This window comes from Ictidomys tridecemlineatus, chromosome 5 (genome assembly GCF_052094955.1).
Source record: "Ictidomys tridecemlineatus isolate mIctTri1 chromosome 5, mIctTri1.hap1, whole genome shotgun sequence".
Lineage (NCBI taxonomy): Eukaryota > Metazoa > Chordata > Mammalia > Rodentia > Sciuridae > Ictidomys > Ictidomys tridecemlineatus.
The window spans coordinates 31,342,374-31,365,674 of NC_135481.1; the positions used below are offsets into that span (position 1 = coordinate 31,342,374).

A 23,301-nucleotide genomic window follows, 5' to 3' on the forward strand; every position below is an offset into this window, starting at 1 on the left:
GTTCACAATTTAAAACATAGTTTATTTCTGGAATTTTTCATTTAATATGTTTAGATGCAGTAAACTTTGGCAACTGGAACTATGAAAAGTGAAACCTCATATAAGGGGAAATTCCTATATAATATCATTCTTGGAGCCAAGTTCACATTGGCTTTACCAGATACTGGAATTCCAGTCTTGGCTCTGTGGGTAATTATTTGTGTGATCTTAGGTTAGTCACTTTAACTTTTCAAGTCTTAATGTCCTATTGGTGAAATTGGAGACCAAAGGGCCAGGATTTACTCATCAACACTGACTGATCACCTGTGACAGCAACACGATGCCGCTGGCCTGTTAAAGGAGTGTTAATGCTTTTTGAGAGGGAGAAATAAAGAAAACAAAGCTGAATCAAACCAGCTAGCCAGGAACTTACAAAGTAGGCAGGGGGTGGGATATACAGAAGAGTAAACCATACATGAAAATATATGCACAAATACATGTATGCATTTATTATGAGTATGACTTATTTATCTTTATATGATTCTATATAGTCATAGTGTGATTTTAGTTTAGGAGAAAAAGTGTTGTCATTCAAATAGTTAAAAATGAATGGGCACTATACCCGTTTAGAAAGGAAAATGTGGTTTTAGAACTTGAAGCATAGAGTTTAATGATCAGAAGGTCTTGGTGTCATCTAGTCTAACTTTCTTGGTTTATAGATGAGAAAACTATAAAACTTAATTTCCACTAAGAGCAGAAATTTCACAAATAAGCTATTAGTCTTTGCAACTACCATTACTATTTCATGTTCTTCTGAATGCCCTTGTTAATGTGCAAAGACATGAACTCCAATATCAATGAACAAAGTAAGACATAAAGCAGCAACTGCAATAAACCTATTAGAAAAAAGTCATGTATAATGACTATAAAACTAGAAAATCAAAATAATAATTAATGCAACTCTTAGTATGATAATTCAGTTAAGTACTTGTTTATGTGAGCAATGTTTTTTAAAATTAAAAGTTTTCCTTCAGGCCAACAGTAATTTAAAAACCTATCAATAAAAAGATATTATGTCCAAGAACACATTTATAAAGCCATGGAGTGGACCTATGTGTAAAACAAAGCAAAACAAAACAAACTAAGACTCGTTACTGACAGAGGTACTTTAAAAATTCTAATTGCTGGATTTTTATTTCTTGAAGTTGTATTTAGTTTTATGAAGATCAGTGCTTTTCAAATAATGAAAAATTTTAATATAGACCTAAGAAAAAAAATAATCCCAAATAAATTTTCTAGGAAAACTGATATATTGATTTTAAAGTTTATTTAGAGGGCTGGGCTCAGTGTAAAGAGCTTGTCTTGAATGTGCAAGGCCCTGTGTTTGAACCCCAGCACTTCAAACAAAAAAAGTTTATTTAGATGAATGCATTGATTCTACCAGGAAGAAAATGAGTGATTACAGCAAAGAATTTTTGAAAAGAAAGAAAACAAAGTTGCTTTTATCTCTTCCCAGGTAGTGTTGGGTTTTATAAATTTACAATAATGAAAACAAAAGATAGATTAAGTGACATCAATTAACAAAACTGAAATCATAAACCAGATTCTAGTGAATAAAATAGTTTATATGTGTTGTAAGAAGCATTCTAACTTAATAAGCAAAGGTCTAGCTGCCCAACAAGTAGTGATTAAAAAAATCTTTCTGTATGGAAAAATTGAAATTAGCTCCTTAATTACTGGATTCCTAATGGGATAAATAATTAAATATGGAAAAAAGTTCAGTATAAACTAGAAGAAAAATGCAGATGTCTATATAGGCAATCTCTGAACAGGGAAGGCCTATTTAAGCAAAAACCTCCAAAGAATAACTATAAAATTTTGATTGATTAAAAAGAGAAAACAATCAAAATCCACTTTGTACATAATTTAAAGTCCTAATTGGATTTGTACCATCTTCCCATTTTGTTCTATAAAGATTAAATGCTACATGTTAAGTCTGCCTAAATTGGTAGCTTAAACTTATGTAAAAATGTCTGCAGCAGTTTGTCAATAAAGTTTAGTCCTTTTTTAATAAAAAAGAGAAAACATTAAATGAAAAACTGAAACATTATTAAAAACATTATTAAATTGGGTATAATACTTGTTTGCACTGTTTTTTGATGAAGATCTAACAGCTTTAATGTCTTTGTAATTCTTATAAACTAATAAGAAATACACTAATATCAGAATAGGAAAAAAATGAAATAGGCAGATAAAATTAGATAGTTCCAAGAAGAAATACAGTCAGCCAATAAAATTTGAAAAAAGTGCTCAGCTTGCTGATGAGAAAATAAATGGCAATAAAATGTAATGAGTTGCTGTTTGAATTGATGTGTAGTAAAAGATAATTCTCCATAATCTAATGGTAGATGCCTATATTGTTATAGCCTTTTGGGAAATCAGTTTGACATTATCTGTGACAAACATTGGAAGAGTTCTTGCTCTTGGCCACAGAAGTTTCATTTCTGGAATTTGGAAGTTGTATATCATCTCTAGAACATGAAGCAATGCTCTTTTGCTAGTAAATGGATAGATTAGTAATATAACAGTTCACCTTTCACTCAATACTTGTTATGGTTTGTTTAGTGCTTCATGAGGATGTAACTTTTTACTTCTTTTGGCAAAATGAAACCATATCAGTGTATTGGACAGAACACATTTCTTTAGACTCAACATATGACAAACATCTTTAATAATAATTAGTTTCCTCTAAAATATAGGAGGAGATGTAAACTTTCTAATGTTACACAGAAATCTCCACTGGGCTTGTTTAATGTAAATAGAGAACCTGAATCGTTCCCTAAGGCTTTTGCTCAGTCGTCCTTATTGTTTTATGGTGCTGCAAGGAAATGACTTAGAAACTTGAGTTTATGAACAGTTTTTCTGCTGAGATGCTTTAGAAGATCACTAGGACCTAGGGACAGAGCATCACATTTTCTTCTAAACTCTGAGGACTTTGGCAGACTTCTTACTCTGGCAAAGCTTTGCATGTTCCAAAATTGATGGAGCATTTCTTTTTTCTTTTTCTTTTTTTTTCCATTTTAATGGACCACAGTGTGGAAGTAATTCGTCTGGGACACAGTTATTTTATAAACTGGGACCGGAAGATGTATTACTCTGGGAAAGCAACGCCTGCTGAAGCTCGGACAACCACACTCAATGAGGAGCTGGGCCAGATTGAGTACATATTCTCTGACAAAACGGGTACTCTCACTCAAAACATCATGACTTTTAAAAAATGTTCCATCAATGGGAAGATTTATGGTAAGAGAAATAGTTCCCCCTTTTTTTAGTGATATTGTTAATGTTCATTAAATTAACAAGTAACAACCTTTTTAAAATTAAAAGGAAAAAAATACCCTCTGAAACCATCACTGGCTTTATTATTAATAAGGGAACCACCAGTACCACTTGACATGTAATAAACACTCAGTAAAAAGTTACTGGATAAATTTTGAATAATTTAGATGGAACTTGGATGGAGAGGGGCTTAGAAATGATACTCTCCAAAATTCTATTCCGTCCTTAATTTGGGTGATCCTGCTCTGTAGGGTTCTAATAGGCCCACATCCCAGGGAGGACAAGTTTGCAGCTTTGTTTATCTTGGTAAAGCAGTATTTTATGTTTGCTTGCTATCAGATCTGGGATTGACATTAGTAAATGTGTTCATGAGAATTTATTATTCATTCCCTGAGAATTCATACTTCACAGGGCTACCTTGTTTGGCCGGAAAAGCTACTTCATCAATCTAACTTCCTGTTTGTATACTTTCATCAGGATAAATGCTTTGTACTTGGGTTTTCAAAAATTATATTTATTTGGGGCTCTTTTTACCTGAGGATGGCCAGTTAGCAAACATCCTTCTGCCTAGAGCACAGAGCTCAGTGGAACCTTTTGTTGTATTCTCGGAAAGTTCAGAAAATCCAAGTAAGGGAAACTTTTCCTTTGTCTCCTGATGGGAAACTTCATCCATTGCCCAATATTTTAAAGCAAGATTTGACCCTGAAAAAAACCAAGAAATACAGGAAGTTGTTGTCTGCACCCTGCTGCCTTTTGACTACTCTCTGTTATGCCCATTGCCATAATCCACGGTCACCGTGGCTCCTGCAGCTCTCATCTACCCCAGCTTTCTCTCCTTTCTTCTCTGGTAGTGGACAAGATGCTTTCCCACCCAGACTTTCTCAAATCCTCAGCTGCACTGTGTCAGTGTCATAATGACTGGCAAATGGCACAGAACCTTTCCATAAAACTTTCTTTGGGCTGGGACTGTAGCTCAGTGGCAGAGCGCTTGCCTAGCATGTGTGAGGCACGGGATTCCATCCTTAGCATCACATAAAAATAAATAAAATAAAGGCATCTACAACTACAAAAAATTTAAAAAAAAAACAAAAAAAAATATTTTCTTTGACGTTATTTTAGAGGCTTTCTAAAAATACTGCCTTAATCCAAATAGTGGGCTCATTTAAATAGGAAATATTTAGAGTATTAGAGGTATTTTGAAATTGGGGGTTCTTTTTTATTCTTTTCTTACATATTGATTATTTCTAAGAGGCAATCTTAGAAGAAATTATCAATCATGTGGACCAAGATTCCTTCATAATGATGCTTATTTCAGCATGACTGGTTTTAGAGAAGGCCCTTAGCTTTCACAGGTGTATATCTCAAGATCTTTGCAGCTCTCCAAATTTATAAATCCCATGATAACTTGAAATTTCCATCATAAAATGCAGGAAAGTAACTGAAAAACTTAAGTAACCTCTTTAGACCCCCTAATCTATTTGCCATTATTATTTATAATGCACTTATAGGGCCAATAAAATATATTCTCACTAAAGTGGTCCCAGAAGGCTTCAGAATCACTTTTTCTTATTTTCTTACAACTTGGGCTTATTTATGTCATAGATCTTGGCCTTGGGAAAATTTGATATTCCACTCTGCTTTGTCTAAACCTTCTTTTTCTAGATCAAAAATATTACCTCTTAGACTTTAATTTTTCCTCATTTTCATCACTAGCCCTATACATGGGCTTTCTGCAGGGGAATCATTTAACACAAAGACACAGATTTTCTTCTTCTTCTTTTTCTTCTTCTTCTTTTTTTTCCCCATCATTTTAGTATAGTGAGTACATATGTGGTAATGACAAGAACATAACCACAGTGAGTTTGAGATTTAAATTCCAGGTGCTTGGCTGGGCTTATTATGCACAGCAAGAGCTCAGCATTCCAGATCCAGACTTGGGCCCCAGAGAAACAATCAATAACTATTTGTGGAGTGTTTTGTGATCACAGTATTGTGTAGTGCAAAGAGAGAAACTTGGGTTCAAAAACCTACCATGCTGACTTTTTAGTTTTAATTTAGTCTGTCATTTTGAACTCTGCAATGCAGTTTCCTCACCCATATAACAGGAATGGAAATTTTCATCTTGAAAGTTTGTTATAAGTATTATTGACAATATAAGTGGCTGGTATAAGGTTAATGCAGGTAATTCATTATTATTATTGCAAGAAATAAAATCCTTATAAATGGTATTAAACTTTCAAATACCAAGGAAAAGTTGGAAAAATCAAAAATGCTCCACAGTAGGGAAAAAGGTAAAATAAATCATACTAAAATATAACAATGGGTTATTATTTGACCCTTTGAAATAGATCCACAAAGAACTTTTAATTATAGAAGAAATTCTCATACTTTGCATGATAAACAGCAAGAACCATAAATTAAAAACAATATGATTATATATATGTGTGTGTACACACACACACACACACACACACACACACACACACACATACACACCCCAAAACCCCTGCAAATCATGATTATCTCTGGGTGATGGGGCTTAGTGAATTTTATTTTCTATTATAAGTGTCCTGCATTTTCTAACATCTATAATCAATTTTATACTAAGAAGACATTTATCCTTAAGTTTCTGGCACAAAGGTGGTTATGTTCTCTGCCTATGAGGCACTGACTTTTTTTAAAGCTTACGTGCTAATTTGACCATGATATTCACCAATATAACTGGCTTGAAACTGAGACAGAAAGCCAGGCACAGTGACACTTGCTTGCATTCCCAGTGACTTGGGAGGCTGAGGCAGGAGGAGCACAAATTCTAGGATAGTCTCAGCAATTTAGTGAGGTTCTAAACAACTTAGCAGGACCCTGTCTCAAAAATTTAAAGAAAGGCCTGGGGATGTGTCTCTATTGTTAAGCGCCCCTGGGTTCCAGGCAGGAAAAAAGAGAGAGGGAGGGGGTGGGATCAGATAGGAAAATATGTACTCATTAAGCTCTATACCTAAGGCGCTTGTTCTGGCTAAGATTTCATTTTAGTTTTTCTGACAGTGGGGGGTAATATGGAAGACAAAAATTGTCTCTTTCAAGCATTAGAGACATTGTAACAATGAAATGACAAAATTTGCAGACAAACATGATTCCAACTTTATATTTTGTTTTAATGTCTACTTCACTTTAGTTCTTGGGCTACCTGAGTACCTCTCTGCATTAATTCCCATTTTCAAGGGTACAAAGATTCCTATTTTGAATTATACTGCCATCCAGTAAATTGTGCTTGAATAAGTAAGTGTATTATTTAAATATGTAAATCTAGTTTCAATTTTATTTACTTTTATTTCTCAATTTTTATTTTGGCAGGAGAAGTACATGATGATGTGGAGCGTAAGAAAGAAATAACTAAGGTAAGGAAGAGATAAAATTTCATTCTTAGTTTTAATTTCAAATTGTATGTGTTTTTAAAATATAAGTTCCTAGAAGTCTGATTTCCACTATTACCAGATGAGATCTTGAAGCATAACATTATAAAATAGATCCACGTGGTTCTAAATTTCTTCACTTCTAGGTCCCCCAACCACAGAGTTCTCTCTGCTTTTAAATTTTTTTTAATGTTTTCATTATTAAAATTATTTTAGAAATATATATGTATATACAAGCAAATGTATTTCCCCATTTTTTACATAGGGGGTAGTGTAATGGATACTTTGTTCTTCAACTTTGTTTTTCAATAATACATGTCTTTGAGATCTTTTTGGATCAGTTTTTGAAAAGCACATATTCTTTTAAGGGCCAAATGATATTCTGTTGTATTGATGTCCCACAATTTACGTAAGGAAACACTAAAGGAAGTTTCAAATATTTTCAATATTTTGCTAGTAGAGAAAATGCAGAAAAAAACTCTTATTCAAGAGTATAACATCATCTTCTAGAAATGGAATTACTAAATAAAAATGCATGTGCATTTTTCATTTCTGAAGATGTTGCAAATTGAACCTCTTTAGAATTTGTGACAATTGATCCTGCACATCTTCAGACAGGGATACTTTCCTTCTTCCTTTCTAATTAGGATGACTTTAATTTTTTTCTAATCTAAGTATTCTGGATAGGACTTATAGTATTATGTTAAATAGGAGTGATGATAGTGAACAGCCTTGCCTTGCTCTTGATTTTAGAGAAAAAGCTCTCAGGTTTTCATTGTTGAATGTGATATTAGAGGTGGGCTTTTCATATATGGCCTTTATTATGTTGAGACATTTTTCTTCTCTTCCTCTTTTGTTAAGAGTCTTTGTTACGAAAGGGCATTAAGTTTTGTAAAATACCTTTTCTGAATCTTTTCAGATGATCATATGGTTTTTATTCTACATTCTATTAATGTGGTGTTTCACTCTGATTTATTTTCATATGTTGAACCATCCTTGCATCCCAGGGGTAAATCCCATTTGCTTGTGGTATAGGGTCTTTTTAATGTGATATTAGATTCAATTTGCTAGTATTTTGTTGAGGATTTTTGTAGCTATGTTCATTGGAGATATTGGCTTATAGTTTTTTTTTTCTTATTATATCTTTGACTTGGTGTCAAGGTAATGATGACTTGAAAATGAGTTTAAGTGTGTTCCCTTTTCGATTTTTGGAAGAGTTTGAGTAGAATTAGCATTAATTCTTCCTTGAACATACAGTAGATTTCATTAGTGAAGCCATCTTGTTTTTTTTTTTTTTTTTCCTTTTTTGTCGGAAGTTTTTATTGTTGTTGCTGTTTTGAGATGGAGTTTTGCTGTGTTGCCCAGGCTGGTCTCTAAGCTTCTAGGCTCAAGTGATCCTCTGGCCTCAGTCTCCTGAGTGCTGGGACTATAGGTTTAAAATTCAGTCTCCCTGCTATCTATTGGTCTGTTCAGGTTTTCTGTTTCTTCATGATTTAGATTTGGCAGGTTATATGTTTCTAGAAATTTCTCCATTTCTTCTTATTTATTCAGTTTGTACATATAAAATTGTTCATAGTAGTCTTTTAAGATCTCTTTCATTTCTGCCATCCATTGTAATAGGTTTTCTTTTTTTTTTCTGGTTTTATTTATTTGAATTTTCTCCCTTTAGTTTGTCTTAGTTCATTTTCTGCTGCTACAATAGAATACCCAAGACATAGTAATTCATAAGGACAAGTTTATTTAGGTCATGGTTCCAGAGTCTGGTGCCAAGGTCTCGGCTTGGCACCAGAATCAGGAGCCACCACACACCTTTATAGGTTCAAACAGCAATTCTTTATTCCCGCTCTCACACTGCCTCCACACAGGTCCAGGGGCAATCGCGTTCTGCCATCTCCACACACAATTCACCTACTCCGCGAGGCTCTCTCCAAATCTCATTTTAATCTCACGAGAACTCAACGGGAACAAGCAGCAGGAACACCCTAATCCCAGCAATAATCTTCAACCTCTAACTTCCCTAAAACCCATTATCTTAAACTGGCAACGCCTTAAACTTAAGGAGCCGGTTACTTCCTCAAACCAGATCAGCTCTAAACCCGGATCCGCCTTGATCCTTGAGCAAGGTCACCTTATTAAAGCATGCATGCAATGTCCCATCGAATGTCCTCTAAACAGCATGGGGTACGCTTGGCAAGGAAATTTCAATGCGTCATTCCTACTTGGTAATGGCCCTCAGCAGTCTGGGAAGTCTAAGAGCATGGGTTTAGCAAATATCTGGTGAGAGCATTGTGCTTACTTCATCTTATGGTAGATAACTGGAAAGAAAAGGAAGCATGTGTAGAAGAGCTCACATTTATCATCCTCCTTCAAGAACCAACCCACTCTTATGAGAATGGCCTCAATGCATACATGAGGGAACCCTCATGACCTAAACACCTTCCTTAGGCCCCCCCTTCCAACACTGCCATGTTGGGAATTAAGATACCAACACATGAACTTTTGGAGACAAATTCAAACCATCACAGTCTGGCTAAAGTTCGGCTAATTTTGTTGTTTATTTATTCAAGAAACCAACCCTTAGTTTTGTTGCTTGTTTTCTATAATTTTTCTATTTCATTTATTTTTTGCTCTAATCATCTATTATCATCTACTTTCATCTATTTCTGCTGTAATAAATAATTTCATTTATTTCTTTCCTTCTGGTAATGTTGGTCTTTGTTTTTCTTTTTCTAGCTCTTTGAAGTATAAAGTTAGGCTGAAATCTTCTTTTTAAATTGTGCGTTTATTTTTAAGAATATCCTTCTTAGTACTACTTTTGCTACATCCTGTGAGTTTTGTGTAGTGTATTTTCGTTTTCATTTGTCTTGAGATAGTTTTGAATTTTTAAAAAAATTTTTTGAACCATTGATTGTTCAAGTGTTGTTTAATTTGCACATTTTTGTGAAGTTTCCATTTTTCCTTCTGCTATTGATTTCTAGTTTCATTCTACTGTGGTCAGGAAAAAAAATACTTGGTATGATTTCAGTCTTTTGAAATTTGTTGAGATTTCTTTTGTGACCTAACATGTGATCTATTCTTAAGAAAGAACTCTGTGAACTTGAGACAAAAGTTCATTTTTCTCTTGTTGGATAGAATGTTCATACATTTCTTTTAGGTCTGTTTGGTCTACAGTGTTGTTTATATTCTCGGTTTCATTATCGATGTTCTGTCTGGATGTTCTATCTAGTAACAAAAATGAAGTATTGACATACACTGTTATTGTAATATTGTCTATTTCTCTTTTAAGTTCTGTCAAACTGTTCATATGTCTGGGTGCTCTAATATTGGATTTTGCATATATAATTTCTACCCTTTTTAGGTAATGAGCTTCTTTGTCTCTTGTCATGTTTTGTTTTTCCTTACAGTCTGTTTTGGCCTGTTATAAATATGTTCACCCCAGCTGTCTTTGTTTACCATTTAAGTGGAATGCCTTTTCTTCATAGCTACACTTTCAGCTGATGTGTATCCTTAAACCTAAAGTGTGTTTCTTGTAGGCAGCACATAGTTGGTCATCTTTTTTTAATTTTTAATTCATTAAGTGAATCTTTGTTTTTTGATTGGTGAATTTAACCTATTTATACTTAACGTAAGTATTGATATGGAAAGATTAACTATTGCTGTCTTGTTACTTGTTTTTTTTTTTTTGGCATTGTATTTCTTTTGTCTGTCTTTTCCTTTATTGCCGTTTCCTTGGTGTTTTGTTGATTTTTTTTTTGTATTGATATACTTTGATTCCTGTTTGTCTTTTTTTTTTCTGTAAGTTCTACAGAATTTTTTAATGGTTACTTTTAAAATTATACAAAATATTTTATAACTGTCTAATTTAATAATAAAGTGCATGTAAAAACTCTTGATTTCTCCTTTGCCTACTTTTTGTTATTTATATCATACTTTATATCTATTTGTATCTTTCAATTATTTTAGTTATAGTTTTTTTAATATTTGTTTTTAGTTGTAGGTGTGCATAATACCTTTTTTAAAAAAAAATTTTTATGTGGTGCTGAGGATCTAACCCAGTGCCTCCCACATGTGAGGTGAGCACTCTACTACTGAGCTACAACCCAGCCCTAGTTATAGTTTTTTGGATAGTTTTATCTTTTAAATTTTATTTTTGAATTAGAAGTGATTTACCTTCCACCTTTACCCTAATGCAGTAATCTTTTTTCCCTTACTTTGATTGTAGTTACACCTAATTCAAGGAGATATGGGTTTAGGTTTTACTAATTTACCTAAAAATGGAGGTTGGTTGGTTTGTTTGTTTCTAATTCTCTCCCTCTGTATCTCTCTCTCTCTCTCTCTCTCTCTCTCTCTCTCTCTCTCTCTCTCTCTCTCATTTCTAGCAAGGCAAGGTAGAAATCTATCTTTGTATTGTAATGAGCAAGTTAAAAGTCTGACTAATATTTGTTGACCTTTCAGTGCTCTGCCTACAAATTCTTGCTTTTTCTAATTTCAGAGACACTTTGAGTGCAATGGACAAATCATCCAGAAGTGGAAAAAGGGAGCTTTGGTAATTGTCTGGCAGAGTTTGGCTTCTGAACAGACAAATACATTGAGTACTTGGCCCCTTTCTTTCTTTTCTGATTCTTTGGCCACATGCACTAAAGCCTCAGCCATACCATACTCCTTAAAGTCTTTCCAGATGAATCACATTCAGTTTCTCATATAGGCTTCTTCAAATGTTATAGCCTTAGCCTGAAATCATCTGACTGTAGTTCTTTGTATAGCTCACTCTTGTTCATTCCTCCAGCTTCAACTTAGATTCTACTCGTCTAGGAATCTTTCCTAGGTACCCTGGTCCAATGTGCTTGCTTCATCACGTAAGTCACTACATTGTATGGCCTGTTCGCAGAACATTTTCTTCTGCTATAACAGAATATTAGAAACTGAGTAAACTGTAAACAGTTAATGGTTATTTGAATAACAGTTCTAGAGACTAGGAAGTCCACGATTACGGGGCTGCATTCAGTGAAGGTATTCTTGCTGCATCAAAATGATGGTAGGACAGATAAGCACACACAAGACAGAAATATTGCTGAACTTATCCTTTTATTAGGAGCCCACCCCAAGAGGGTCTTTTAAAGGTCACACCTTTTAATATTGTTACAATGACAATTAAATACAGCCTGAGTTTTGAAAGGAATAATCAAACCATACCATTTGTATTTTGATGCTTTTCTCTAAAAGAGAAAATTTAATCAAGGGCAATGATGCCATCTGGTTTACCACTCTACTTTCAGAACCCAGAACACTGCCTGGTGCATTGTAGGGTGCATGATGAATATTTGATGAATGTATTGAGTGTGTATTTCAAAGTACACTAGTTGTCTATTAAACAGTGAATGGTCAGTATATCTTGAAACTCTGGGCATTAGATGTGCTCAGTACTCGAGTGACTATTAAAATAACCTCTTTTTAGTATTCTTTTGACTTATATTTTGTATTTCAAATATCTGAATGATCAGTTTTTTTTAAAAAGTCAAAACCTAAGATGGTATAAGCTCCATGAGAGTAGAAATCTATCTTGTTCTCTTCTGAGTTTCACTTTCCTATTACCTAGAAGAGTGCCCAATATATAATGAAAAATCAAAGGCATTTTTTTTTGTTGTTGTTGTTTTGTTTTTATTGAATGAGCAAATGGTCAGGTGGAACAAAAGCGCCTCCTTCGGTTTTATGTATTATACCTGTGTCTTGACTCATCTAGCCTTGGCCTTGTGGGAGTTAACTGAAAGTCTTCCGATGTAGTAATACTTCTCCCAAACAAGGGTGTCTTCAAATAGCACAGATTTTCTGGGTAAGAACTGAGAGTATTTTCCTAGTGAAATGCCTTCTACATTCTGGTACTTAGTGGCCTGAAGTCACAGGGCCACCTTCCTTCTTCATCTGAAAGGCACACCTGACACTTAAGTCCTGCTGATATAAGGAATTTGATCAGTTTCAGTGTTAGAAGTGAACGGGCAATAGAAAGTCACGCAACATTAACAAAACATATGTGATGAAATGTGAGATATAAAAAACCAAAATACATGAAACAATAAGAACTAATATGATTTAAAAAATAGAGTTGAACTTAGCAATATCAATAATAGAACTTTAATGTCACTACAGTGATTTGGGAAGTCATGGTGCCCATGAAACAAAAAACATGATGCTCTGGAAAGAACACAGTCAAGAAAAACAAACAAATCTCCTGGAAAATAATAAAAAAAAGTGATGAAATAATATATTCAACAATAGAGGGCTGGAAGACTAAGTCAAAGACTCTCCCAGAAGTAGAGGGAAGGGAGAGAACCAAAACACAGAAGAATAAAGATAAAATGGAAGGTTAGCTGGCAGAAGCAAAATTTAGGCAAGTGGTTTCTAAGGAGAAAGAACAGACAATTATAAAAGAAATATCAGACTCTAAGGATAAAGAGGAACTGAAAGCTTTCCGAAGAGAGAAGTGTCTCAAACTATGAGACAAGTAGGAGGGAAGAATAGAGGCATTTTCATGCAAAATGACTCAAAATATTTACTTCCCATGATCTTTTTCTTCTGTCCCAATAAAATAAGGAAATGGATTAAGAAAGGGGATGGCAAGAGATAAGAAACCGACTCCAGCCCAGGAGGATCACTGAGGGAAATCCCAGGGTGTAGCCCAGTAGCAGACTTGGCAATCATACTTGAGTGGACAAGGCCACAAAGACCCTTATAGTCAAGTGCACTTCTGGCCTTTTCTGTGAGCAATATTTCAAATCTATATTATGCACACTGCATGTATTGCTTTTAGAGTCAATCCTTAGACCAGTGAGAAGGATTGAAGTTTGGTTACAGTTCGGGGTCTGAGTGTTTTAAACATCTATAGTGAGCTAGAAAAAAATAGGAATGAGAGGTTGGAAGAGAAAAGAGACATGAAGAGGAGGTGCAGGTGGGTAAATAAGGGAGTGTTTATAATTGATGAACTCAAACAAAACAGAGGTCTTTCTTACATTAAAGTTACAGAAGGAACCGGTAGAGACATTAAAACCAAGAATATATGCATGTCATTAGAAAGGGAAAGGGAAAATGGAGACGTGGATTTGAACTAAATCTTTAACTGTGGAAGAAAATTTTTAGATAAAGTCTAATACTTTTAAATCCAAAAATAGTGACATAAATGCATAATTTAGAATTCCAGAGGTTCGTCTGATGTCCTGGGGGACACAATGTGGGCTCTGTAACTGATAAACCCTTAGAAGTAAGTGTCTAGAGAAGAGCCTTCTGTAGGTTTGCTCCTAAAATAGATACAGGTTCACAATCCTTAATCTCCCACTTGGGGACTAGATGTATTCAGAAATTCAGAACTTTTTCTAGTTTGAAGAAAGATACTGTGACGTGTCTGCCATTATATTATGCAGTTATCTCTAGTAAGACTTGAGAAAGTACCTAGTAATCAAGCACATTGGTAATTTTGTATTGGAAAAATATTAGTTCACAAGTATTAAGTGAGCTAAAAAAGAAAGCCTATAATCAGACACATGCTATTCCGGGTCAGATATTGTTGCCAAAGTGAGTCAAGTGAGTTCAGGTTTTGCCATTAAGTAGATTTTGTTTTTTGGGATTTTTGTATTTAGCATTTGAACATTGTAGAGTTTTCTTCTCTGTATACTTTTGGTACTTTCATTGCTTTGGTGCAGGTTCTGAGATGAGAAGATTACATGTAACAGTGATGATGAAATAGCCCTTTTAGCACTGGGCATTTGAAGCTGCAATATACAAACACTAGAAATACTTGGAGGAAGTAATTTAACATTTTAAAAGGTTGTTGTTGGAATGAGATCTATAGTTCTTTTTGGTATTGTTATTGTTCTCCTGCAGAAAAAAGAATCTGTGGATTTTTCAGTCAGATCTCAAGCTAAGGGAACATTTCAGTTGTTTGACCACAGTCTGATGGAATCTATTAAGCTGGGAGATCCCCAAGTACATGAATTCCTTAGGTTACTTGCTCTCTGCCACACTGTAATGTCAGAGGAGAATAACGCAGGTAAGTGAAACACATGGCTGAGTGGTGAGTCTTGTTTTTAAAATAAAAATTGATGTTAAATTTGAAGGATTTTGAATTTAGGCTGAAACATTGCATAAGGGGTTTAACCCTTTACTAGCTTTTCTTTTTATTTGTTTACATCCCGAATGCTTTTTTAAAGTATGGGGATACTAAAGAAATAGAAATAGTGTCAATGGAAAGGTGAGGACCCAAATATGCCAGTCTAAGGGGATGAAATATTTCTTATAATTGAACACCACATTTGCCTCTGAGCTTCAGGTACCCTGAACAAACACAGAAATACAGTTGAATTACATAGTCAAGCATGTCTAATAGATGCAGAGGCCCACCAGGCATATGCTTAGAAAGAATCTTCCCATTTATAGCAGCATAATTCACAATTCACAGCATAGCTAAGCTATGGAACCAACCTAGATGCTGTTCCACAGATGAATGGATAAAAAAAAATGTGGTAGATATATACGATGGAGTATTCCTTAGCCATAAAGAAGAATGACATTATGGTATTTGTCAGTAAATAGATGAAACCTGAGACTATCATGCCAAGTGAAATAAGCCAGTCCTAAAATGTCAATGGTTGAATGTTTTGTCTGATATTGGGAAGCTAATCCAAAATAAATTTTTTTTTTAAAAAAAGAAAGACAAAGGGAAAAATGGGAGAGGGAATTTCATCAAAATAGGGGAAAGATCAGTAGAGTGAACAAAGGGGATTGAGAAGAAGGAAGAAGGGATGGGAAAAGGGAGGAACAGTGGAATGATTCTGATGGAACTTTTGTATGTGCATGCATGATGTGGCACGGCAGGTCTTGGCGTTGTGTTTATACACAGGACACTAATAAAGAAAGAAGCAGACTCTAAATGGATTGAAGAGGGATCCGTGGAGTGGAGGGAGCACCAGGAAGTGGGGCGGGAGGGAAGTGCTGGCCACTGAATTGGAGTGGGTTGTATTCCATGCTTTTGTGATTATGTCAGGGTGTTATCCTGGTGGTGTATATAAACAAAAAGAATAAGTAATACTAAAAAAAGAATCTTCCCCAAATAGGGATAACTTTACATTAATATTTCCGTCCCCATACAAGCAAGTCCTCCTACTTACAACATGGTTGTTTGAGACTCAGGGTTCAGAGAACAGAGCAAAAGTAGCGGGACTACTTTATATTTTGAAGCTGTGAGGTGGGTAGATAATGTTACATTACATTAAATGAAGCCCTATCCATTCCATTTATAAGTTTTGTTTCTTTCAATTACCAAATATCGAGAAATATCAAAATTACTACCCGAGTAATTTCAACTAAAAAGTGAAACATACATAACTTATAAGTATGTGTGTATGTGTACATAAACACTTCTATACAATGACATGTGGATAGAGGATGATTGTGTGTGTGTGTGTGTGTGTGTGTGTGTGTGTGTTCATTATTATTTGCTATTTTCTTCCCTATTGGGACTATACGCAAGTCCTAGTTTTGTCCTTGATGATGCTAGATTAACCCATTCCTCAGATTTTAATAGCTTTGGGATTCACATAATTATATTTGTGACTTGAACCGATCGTTATGATATTAACACCAATAAGGAATGGTTATATTTCCATCTGGGAATATGCCTTTAAGTAAGTTTCTTTTATCTCTGCCTTTGAGTTTATTTCATTTCCAAAATTCTATTTTGTTTTAATAGCAATCTGTTTTCCATTTAATGTTATGATATTCTTTAGACCTCTTTGAGGATATTAATTATACTTAATTTAAAATTTTTTGTTTATTTGGTTAAAACACTCATTTTATCGAGTGTCCTGTGTTTTTGAGTTCTGTGTCTGACTTTCATGTTGTTCTCAAATTTGGTGGTTGTCTGCTCTTACTTGTGTTTGAGAACCCTTGTTTGGTGAATGTAGGCTGTCATGTCGCAGCTGTTTCCTGAGACCATGCAGGAGAAACAGCACCTTGTGGTTTGTCTCCTGGGATTCCTGACCGCCCCCCCCCATACTATCTTGCTTTCCAGATAGGGTACTTAGCGGTCTGTCAGAACCCCTATTTGAGACAATGTTGTATGTAAATCTGTTGATGAATTCCTTCCCTTCTTTTCTTTCTCTTATCCTTATGGAACTCTGAAGTTGCCTTAGGTTCTGCTCAGTTTTGGATTCCAGTCTCAGGATTCAAATCTTGGAGACATTCTTGAGGTGAATTGTATACTTAGTTTAGAAGAAATTATATACTTAGTTTAGAAGAAACATTTTCAAGGTTTTTATCCTGGGACAAATAATTGTTCCAGCCTGTTATTCAGAGTAAGCTGGCAGGGGGAACCCAAATGGTCCCCAAGTGCTAAATGTTAAATTTTACTAATGATGTCCTCATGACTACCTCTGTTCTTCTCATTTGTTGGCTGAGTTTGGAGAATCTATGGGGATTGTTTTAACTTCTGTGTTCATTTTCTTTTGCAAATGTTTTGAGCTGTTTTTCTCTCTGTTTTCCCTTTGTTGATCAAATCTACATTTTATTTTCCAGAATTTTCTCAAATTTGCAGTTTACTGAGAATATTCATTTTTTAGTATCATTTAATTTTTTTCAAATTATGACATAATTAAATGTAATAAAGTGTACAGATAATGAATGTATAGTTTGATGAAATTGGACAATTACACAGGCTCTTATAACCACCATTCCTGTGAAGATATAAAATTCTTCCATTACTCCAGAGTAACTCTTCACGTCCTTTTCCATGCAGTGCCCACAACCCCTGCCCAATCAACCACTGCCCTGGCTTCTATCATTAAAGATGAATTTTGCCTATTTTTATACTTCATACAAATAAAAACATACAGTGTACATTCTTTTGTGTCTGGCTTCTTTTACACAGTGTACTGTTCTGGTCATTCATCTGTATTGTTATATTGGTTAATAGTTTATTTTTTATAGCTGAGTAATATTCTATTGAATGAATATACTAAAATTTTTTCCAGTTCTCTGTTGAAGCACATTTGGGTTGGTTCCAACCTTGGGCTTTTGTGAGTAAAGCTACCACACACACATTTTTATGTCTTTAAAAACATTTGTTTTAATTGGGGGGGGGCAGGGGTAAGTATTTAGGAATGGAAATTGCCAGGTCATAGTATAGATATATGTTTAGTCTTTAAAAAACTTCCAACTGTTTTATAAAAATGATTGAATAACTTTACATTGTTTTCTCATCAATGTAGGAGAGTTGCTGTATCTCCACATGTTAACCAACCCTTAATGTTATCATTTTTAAAAATGTTAACCATTCTAGTGGATATAGGTTAATAGCCCTTCTGTCATTTAAAAGGATTATTGAAGTGAGGAGAGTTAGATATACATATTATTTCAACTGTTTCTATTTCTTGCTTTGAGATATCAAATTGTAAGTGAAGGATGAGTTACTGAGTAAGGAAAAATTGTACTTGCTTTCCTTTAAAGTTATGGGATATGTATCTTAAAAATTAAAATAAATCCACATATATTAAAGTACATTGAAAAACATAGACTTTTCTGTATAAATGTTACTTATGAAAAAGAACAGAACCCAAATCTAACACACTTAAATTATATGATTATATAATTTTATGGTTGAGAGTATTGCTTTTGAGTATGTGATATTTGTTTCATGAGGAAGTTATTTGGGGAAGTTGCTGTTCTCAGTTTCTTTACCAGGATAAAATTTCCAAAGTAGAAAAATGAAAAGTCCAAGGATATTTTCTTATTTTCTAGTGGATGATAATAAAAGACATTTTTAAAATTAATTTTTTTCTTACAGCCTCACTGTTTTAATCCTTTAAAATTTGTTGAGGTTTACTCTATCTATGGCCTAGCATATGTTTCATTTATATAAATGCTTAATGTGTGCTTGAAATGAAAGTGTTTTCTATAGTAATTGGGTACTAGGTTCTAAATCTATCCAATAGATAATGTTTGTTAATAGTATTATTCAGTCTAGTTCTCTCTGGATAATTTTAACTACTTGAGTTCTCAATTAATGACAAGATATTAAAATCATCAATTATAATTGGGCATTTTTATATTTACATTTGCAGTTTTACCAATGTTTATGTTTTAAGTTTATATAAGTAGTCATATAGTCATTAAATTAAAATCTTTATCAATATATACTGATCCTCTAATAGTATTTTTGGTCTTAAAGTTTATTTTATCTGATATTAATATAGTTATAGATGTTTTCCCTTTGTTAATATGTATTGCTTAGCTTTTCTACCCTTTAATGTCTATCTTTTTCCCCCAAGGATAAATGGAATATTTAATCCATTTGCCTTCATTTATTGTTGATATATTTAACTTTTAAGTATTGAATAGGCAATTGTTTACATATTTAGATTTCTTTCTACCATCTCTTTTATATTTTATATTTGCCTCACATGTTGTCTCTTATTCTCTTCTTTTTTTGGAAATAATATACCCTAATTTGTATTCTTTTAGTGGTTATCCTAGAAATTATAGCATAATTAACTTATAAAAGCTTAAGCCTTCTTTTGAACAAGGCAAGTATCCTTTAATACTCTTCAACCCTGTCCTGACTTATATAATATACTTGTTATATGTCCTTGTCATGTATTTTAATTTTTTCAAACCCACAAATGTTATTTTTGCTGTTTTCATAGTTAGTGTTTGATTCATTTTATATGTTTGTTAGTTTCTATGTTCTTCAATGATTATACTATATCTCATCTATTGACTTAAAGTTTACGTTTATAGCTATGATATTTTTTAAAAAAATCATATCACTTGGGATTCATTGAGATTCTTGAATCTGTAGAATGTTATCTTTCATCACTTCTGCAGTGTTCTTACCCATTATTTTTTCAAATATTGTTTCTGGTCCATTTCTTTGTCATGTTGGGTCTTCAGTGTTAAATATTTTCATGCTATCCTCTATACTTTTTAACTATTCTCTTATTTGCCATATCTTTGTCTGTCTATAATATATTCCAGAATTTTATCTGTTTTTCCCCAGTCCAATAAATTCTTTCTACAGTTTTTTTTCCAAATCTGCTTAATCACATGCCTTAATTTTATACCTTGAAGTCTATAAAATATATTGCATGTGCTATTTCAGATCACTCCAATATCTAAGCTTTTGCAGATCTTATTCTCTCTTGTCTGATGGTTCTCATTGTGTCTCACTTATAGACATTTTAATACTTTTTACTGTGAGCTGACATTTTTTTTTCTTGGAACTTTATTTGTAGAAATTCCTTGGGTCCAATTTGTTCTTCTACAAAGGATTTAAATTTGCTTTAATCAATGTTCTTTTAAAATTTTTTTTTGTATTTGTAGATGGACAACAGGCCTTTTTTCCTTTGTTTATTTTTTATATGGTGCTAAGGATAGAACCCAGTGCCTCACACATGCTAGGCAAGCACTCTGCCACTAAGCTACAGTCCCAGCCCACTTTAATCAATGTTTTAATGCAGGATCATCTCAAACTAATTTTTCAACTTGATTTTGTTTTTAGGCCACCTGGATATTGTGAATTCAGGAGGAAAATATATATAATAGTTGATCTTTGATAATAAATTTTCATATTTTTCCCCTTTATAATTAGGGTTCTAGATAGGCAATTTTCATTGTACCTCTTCTTCAAAGGGACACAAATTTCTAATTCACCCCTATACTGAGAGAGTAGTCTTTGGAGGACTCAGTTTTACAAGGTGACTTCTAAGCTTGGGTAGGCCCTCGCTATACCTTTTCTAATCCAACACTTGAGAAACTAAAATCAATGATCAAATTCTCCTGGGTCAAGGAGACTCTGTGGAAGTGAATGCCTGTAATCCTTGCTACTTGGGAGGCTAAAGCAGGAAGACTGTAAATTCAAGGCCAACTTGTTCAATTTAGCAAGATGCTGTGTCAAAATAAAATTTCAAAAGGACTGGGGATATAGCTTAGTATCAGAGTGATTGCCTAGCATGCATAAGGCTGCGGGTTCAATCCTGAATACACACACACAAAAAAGAAAAATTTTAGCTTTCCTGATTTGGAAAGTGCCCTCAAAGCAAAAGCTGGCTATAGTAATTCTTTTTTTTTAAAAAATTCTATATGTTTTATTTTTCTCAATCTCTGACCTAAACAATTCTTGCTTTCCAGTTAATGGATATATTTAAAAATTTTAAAATCATTTTAAGAGTTATTTGCAGAAAAATTGGTTGGTCCTGGCATCCCATTCACCATGTTGCCAGGAGTAGAAGTTATATCAGTTCATAAGTAGAATAGTAATTGCTTTAAGTCTTTTCCTTTTTTTTGAATTTCAAATGTTAATTCATGACTACTGTATCAAGTAAAACAATACAAATCAAAGGTTTACAAAGGCAAAGCAATCATCTTTCCTAAACTCTTCCATCTCATCCCTGCAGAGGTAACTAGTGATAATATTTGATATATATAATTTCATTTTTTGTAATGGCTCATATGCATATATTAAGAATATGTGCTGATGAGTAGGGATTTTTTTAAACAAAAAGGAACCAGAGTGCATACATTAATATCAACTTGCTTTCTTAACAATTTATCTTGAACATCACTATAAATTGGCATACATGAGTGTACTCTACCTGCTTTTTCTAATTCATTTTTATAACCATTATATAATTTTTATATATAAATTTAAAAGAATAGTTTAACTTTGTTATCTCATTTTTTTCTCTCCTCTCCTCTCTTACCCCTCCTCCTACACACACAATATCAAGTAACAAGTATTAACAAGCTGGTTTGATTCCTGACATTTCAGTGGGTTGTTTTGTATTCAATCTCATAAAATGGTCATTAGTGGCTACCTTAAGTGAAATTCAGAATATCTGCTCCCTCTCTTTTTTGCTGTGTGATCTTGCCAAAAATCATATAATCTCTTTCAGCTCTAGGTCCCACAGGCATAAGATGGAAATAATAATTTAATAATCTTTACCTCAAAGACTTGCCCTGAGGATTATGTGAGTTAGTATATGTTAAAATATTTCATGTTCATTTGTAGTCACTAAAACACAAAAGGGTGGTCTCTGACGTAAGAAACTTATAGAATGTGGAGAGCAAAAAGCCAGTGGATATTTTGCTACAAGATGACAAGGGCTGAATGGTGCTACCCATGGAGCTTTGTGCTAACCCAGAGGATAGACACCTGGTTCAGCTGGTGGGGAATTAGGAAGATCTAAGTGTAGGAAAGATTTTTAGAGCTGACTCTTGAGTTGGTCATTGGAGAATGAGTTGGGATTGGCATTGGAATTCTATGATTGTTAGAAATTATTCTCAGTATTGACACATTTGTTTCTTTCCCTTTTAGGACAGCTGATTTACCAAGTGCAATCACCTGATGAAGGGGCTCTAGTAACTGCTGCTAGAAATTTTGGGTTCATTTTTAAATCTCGGACCCCAGAGACAATAACAATAGAAGAATTGGGAACACTAGTCACTTATCAATTGCTTGCTTTTTTGGATTTCAACAATATCAGAAAAAGAATGTCTGTCATAGGTATGGTTGGTACCAGATTATTTTTGATCTTTTGATAGTACTATGGTTATATTGATGCTTTTCAAAAATTACTTCACACTTGGCTATATGCTGAGAGTTATTTTTGTGAAGGAACTCCTGTGATCTTTAACTTAGCCTCAAAACTGTAGTAATACATGCCTAATGTTTATCATTTAGTGTTTACTGTGTGCCCAGAATTGTTCTAACTACTCTACCTGAATTAACTGATTAAATTGTCACAATAACCATAATAACATAGGTACTATAATTGTAATGCCTGTTTTACAGATAGACATAAAGAAGCAGAATAACTTGCCTAAAGAGGTAGACTGAGAGTTCACACCCAGACAGTATGACTGCAGAGTCCATTCATCTTATCCTTCATAGTACTGGCTCAGGATGAGTTTCTGAATTGCTTGACATGTGCTAGCAATAGCTCCTCCTCAACAGTGTTCATTCTCTCTGTTCAACCCATTGTTGGAGATGATCACCTAACACTATTCAGCACCACAATGAATCCATGCTTTCCTAACTCAGTGCTCATCCCCAGTGCTCTATTGATGCCCTCAAAGATATACTCTATCAATGTACTGTTTTTCCCATACTCGAGAGATATCTTTACTGATTCTCTTTCTTGACCAGAGAACAATTGCTCTTTTTCCTTTTCAAACTGAAGGTTCTTCCTGGTGCCTTTGCTATCCCTGATTGTTTCCTTCTTGCTTGTGCCTTTGATTTCTCCATCACTGGCTCCTTCTTTCATCCCACAGCTCTACCATCATCCTGTTTCCTTAAAAATATTCTTCATGTTGTGATGTGCACTGAGTCCACCAGCCCATTCTTCTGCTCTCTGTCACAGATGAATTTCTCAAGGTCAGTTTGCCCAGTAGGGTTAGACTACTGTTTCCTCTGCACAAAAAGGAATATCTTTTCAGATATTTCCATAACCTTTCAAAACTACCCATATACTATTTTTACTTATAAACCTGATAATCTTTTATATTACTGTTCTTCTTTTTTTTCCCTTTATTT

At 34.0% G+C, this 23,301-nt stretch overlaps 1 protein-coding gene across 2 annotated transcripts in view; it reads left to right on the forward strand.

The window, feature by feature from the left end:
- Window positions 1-23,301, forward strand: part of Atp8b4 (ATPase phospholipid transporting 8B4 (putative)) — a 260,993-nt gene that overhangs the window by 175,529 nt on the left and 62,163 nt on the right. For both annotated transcript variants that reach the window (XM_078049629.1, XM_005316551.4), the window contains exons 13-16: window positions 3,074-3,282; window positions 6,670-6,713; window positions 14,601-14,766; window positions 22,084-22,272. In XM_078049629.1, the coding sequence (XP_077905755.1) occupies window positions 3,074-3,282; window positions 6,670-6,713; window positions 14,601-14,766; window positions 22,084-22,272 (608 nt within the window). The remainder of the gene's footprint in view (window positions 1-3,073; window positions 3,283-6,669; window positions 6,714-14,600; window positions 14,767-22,083; window positions 22,273-23,301) is intronic.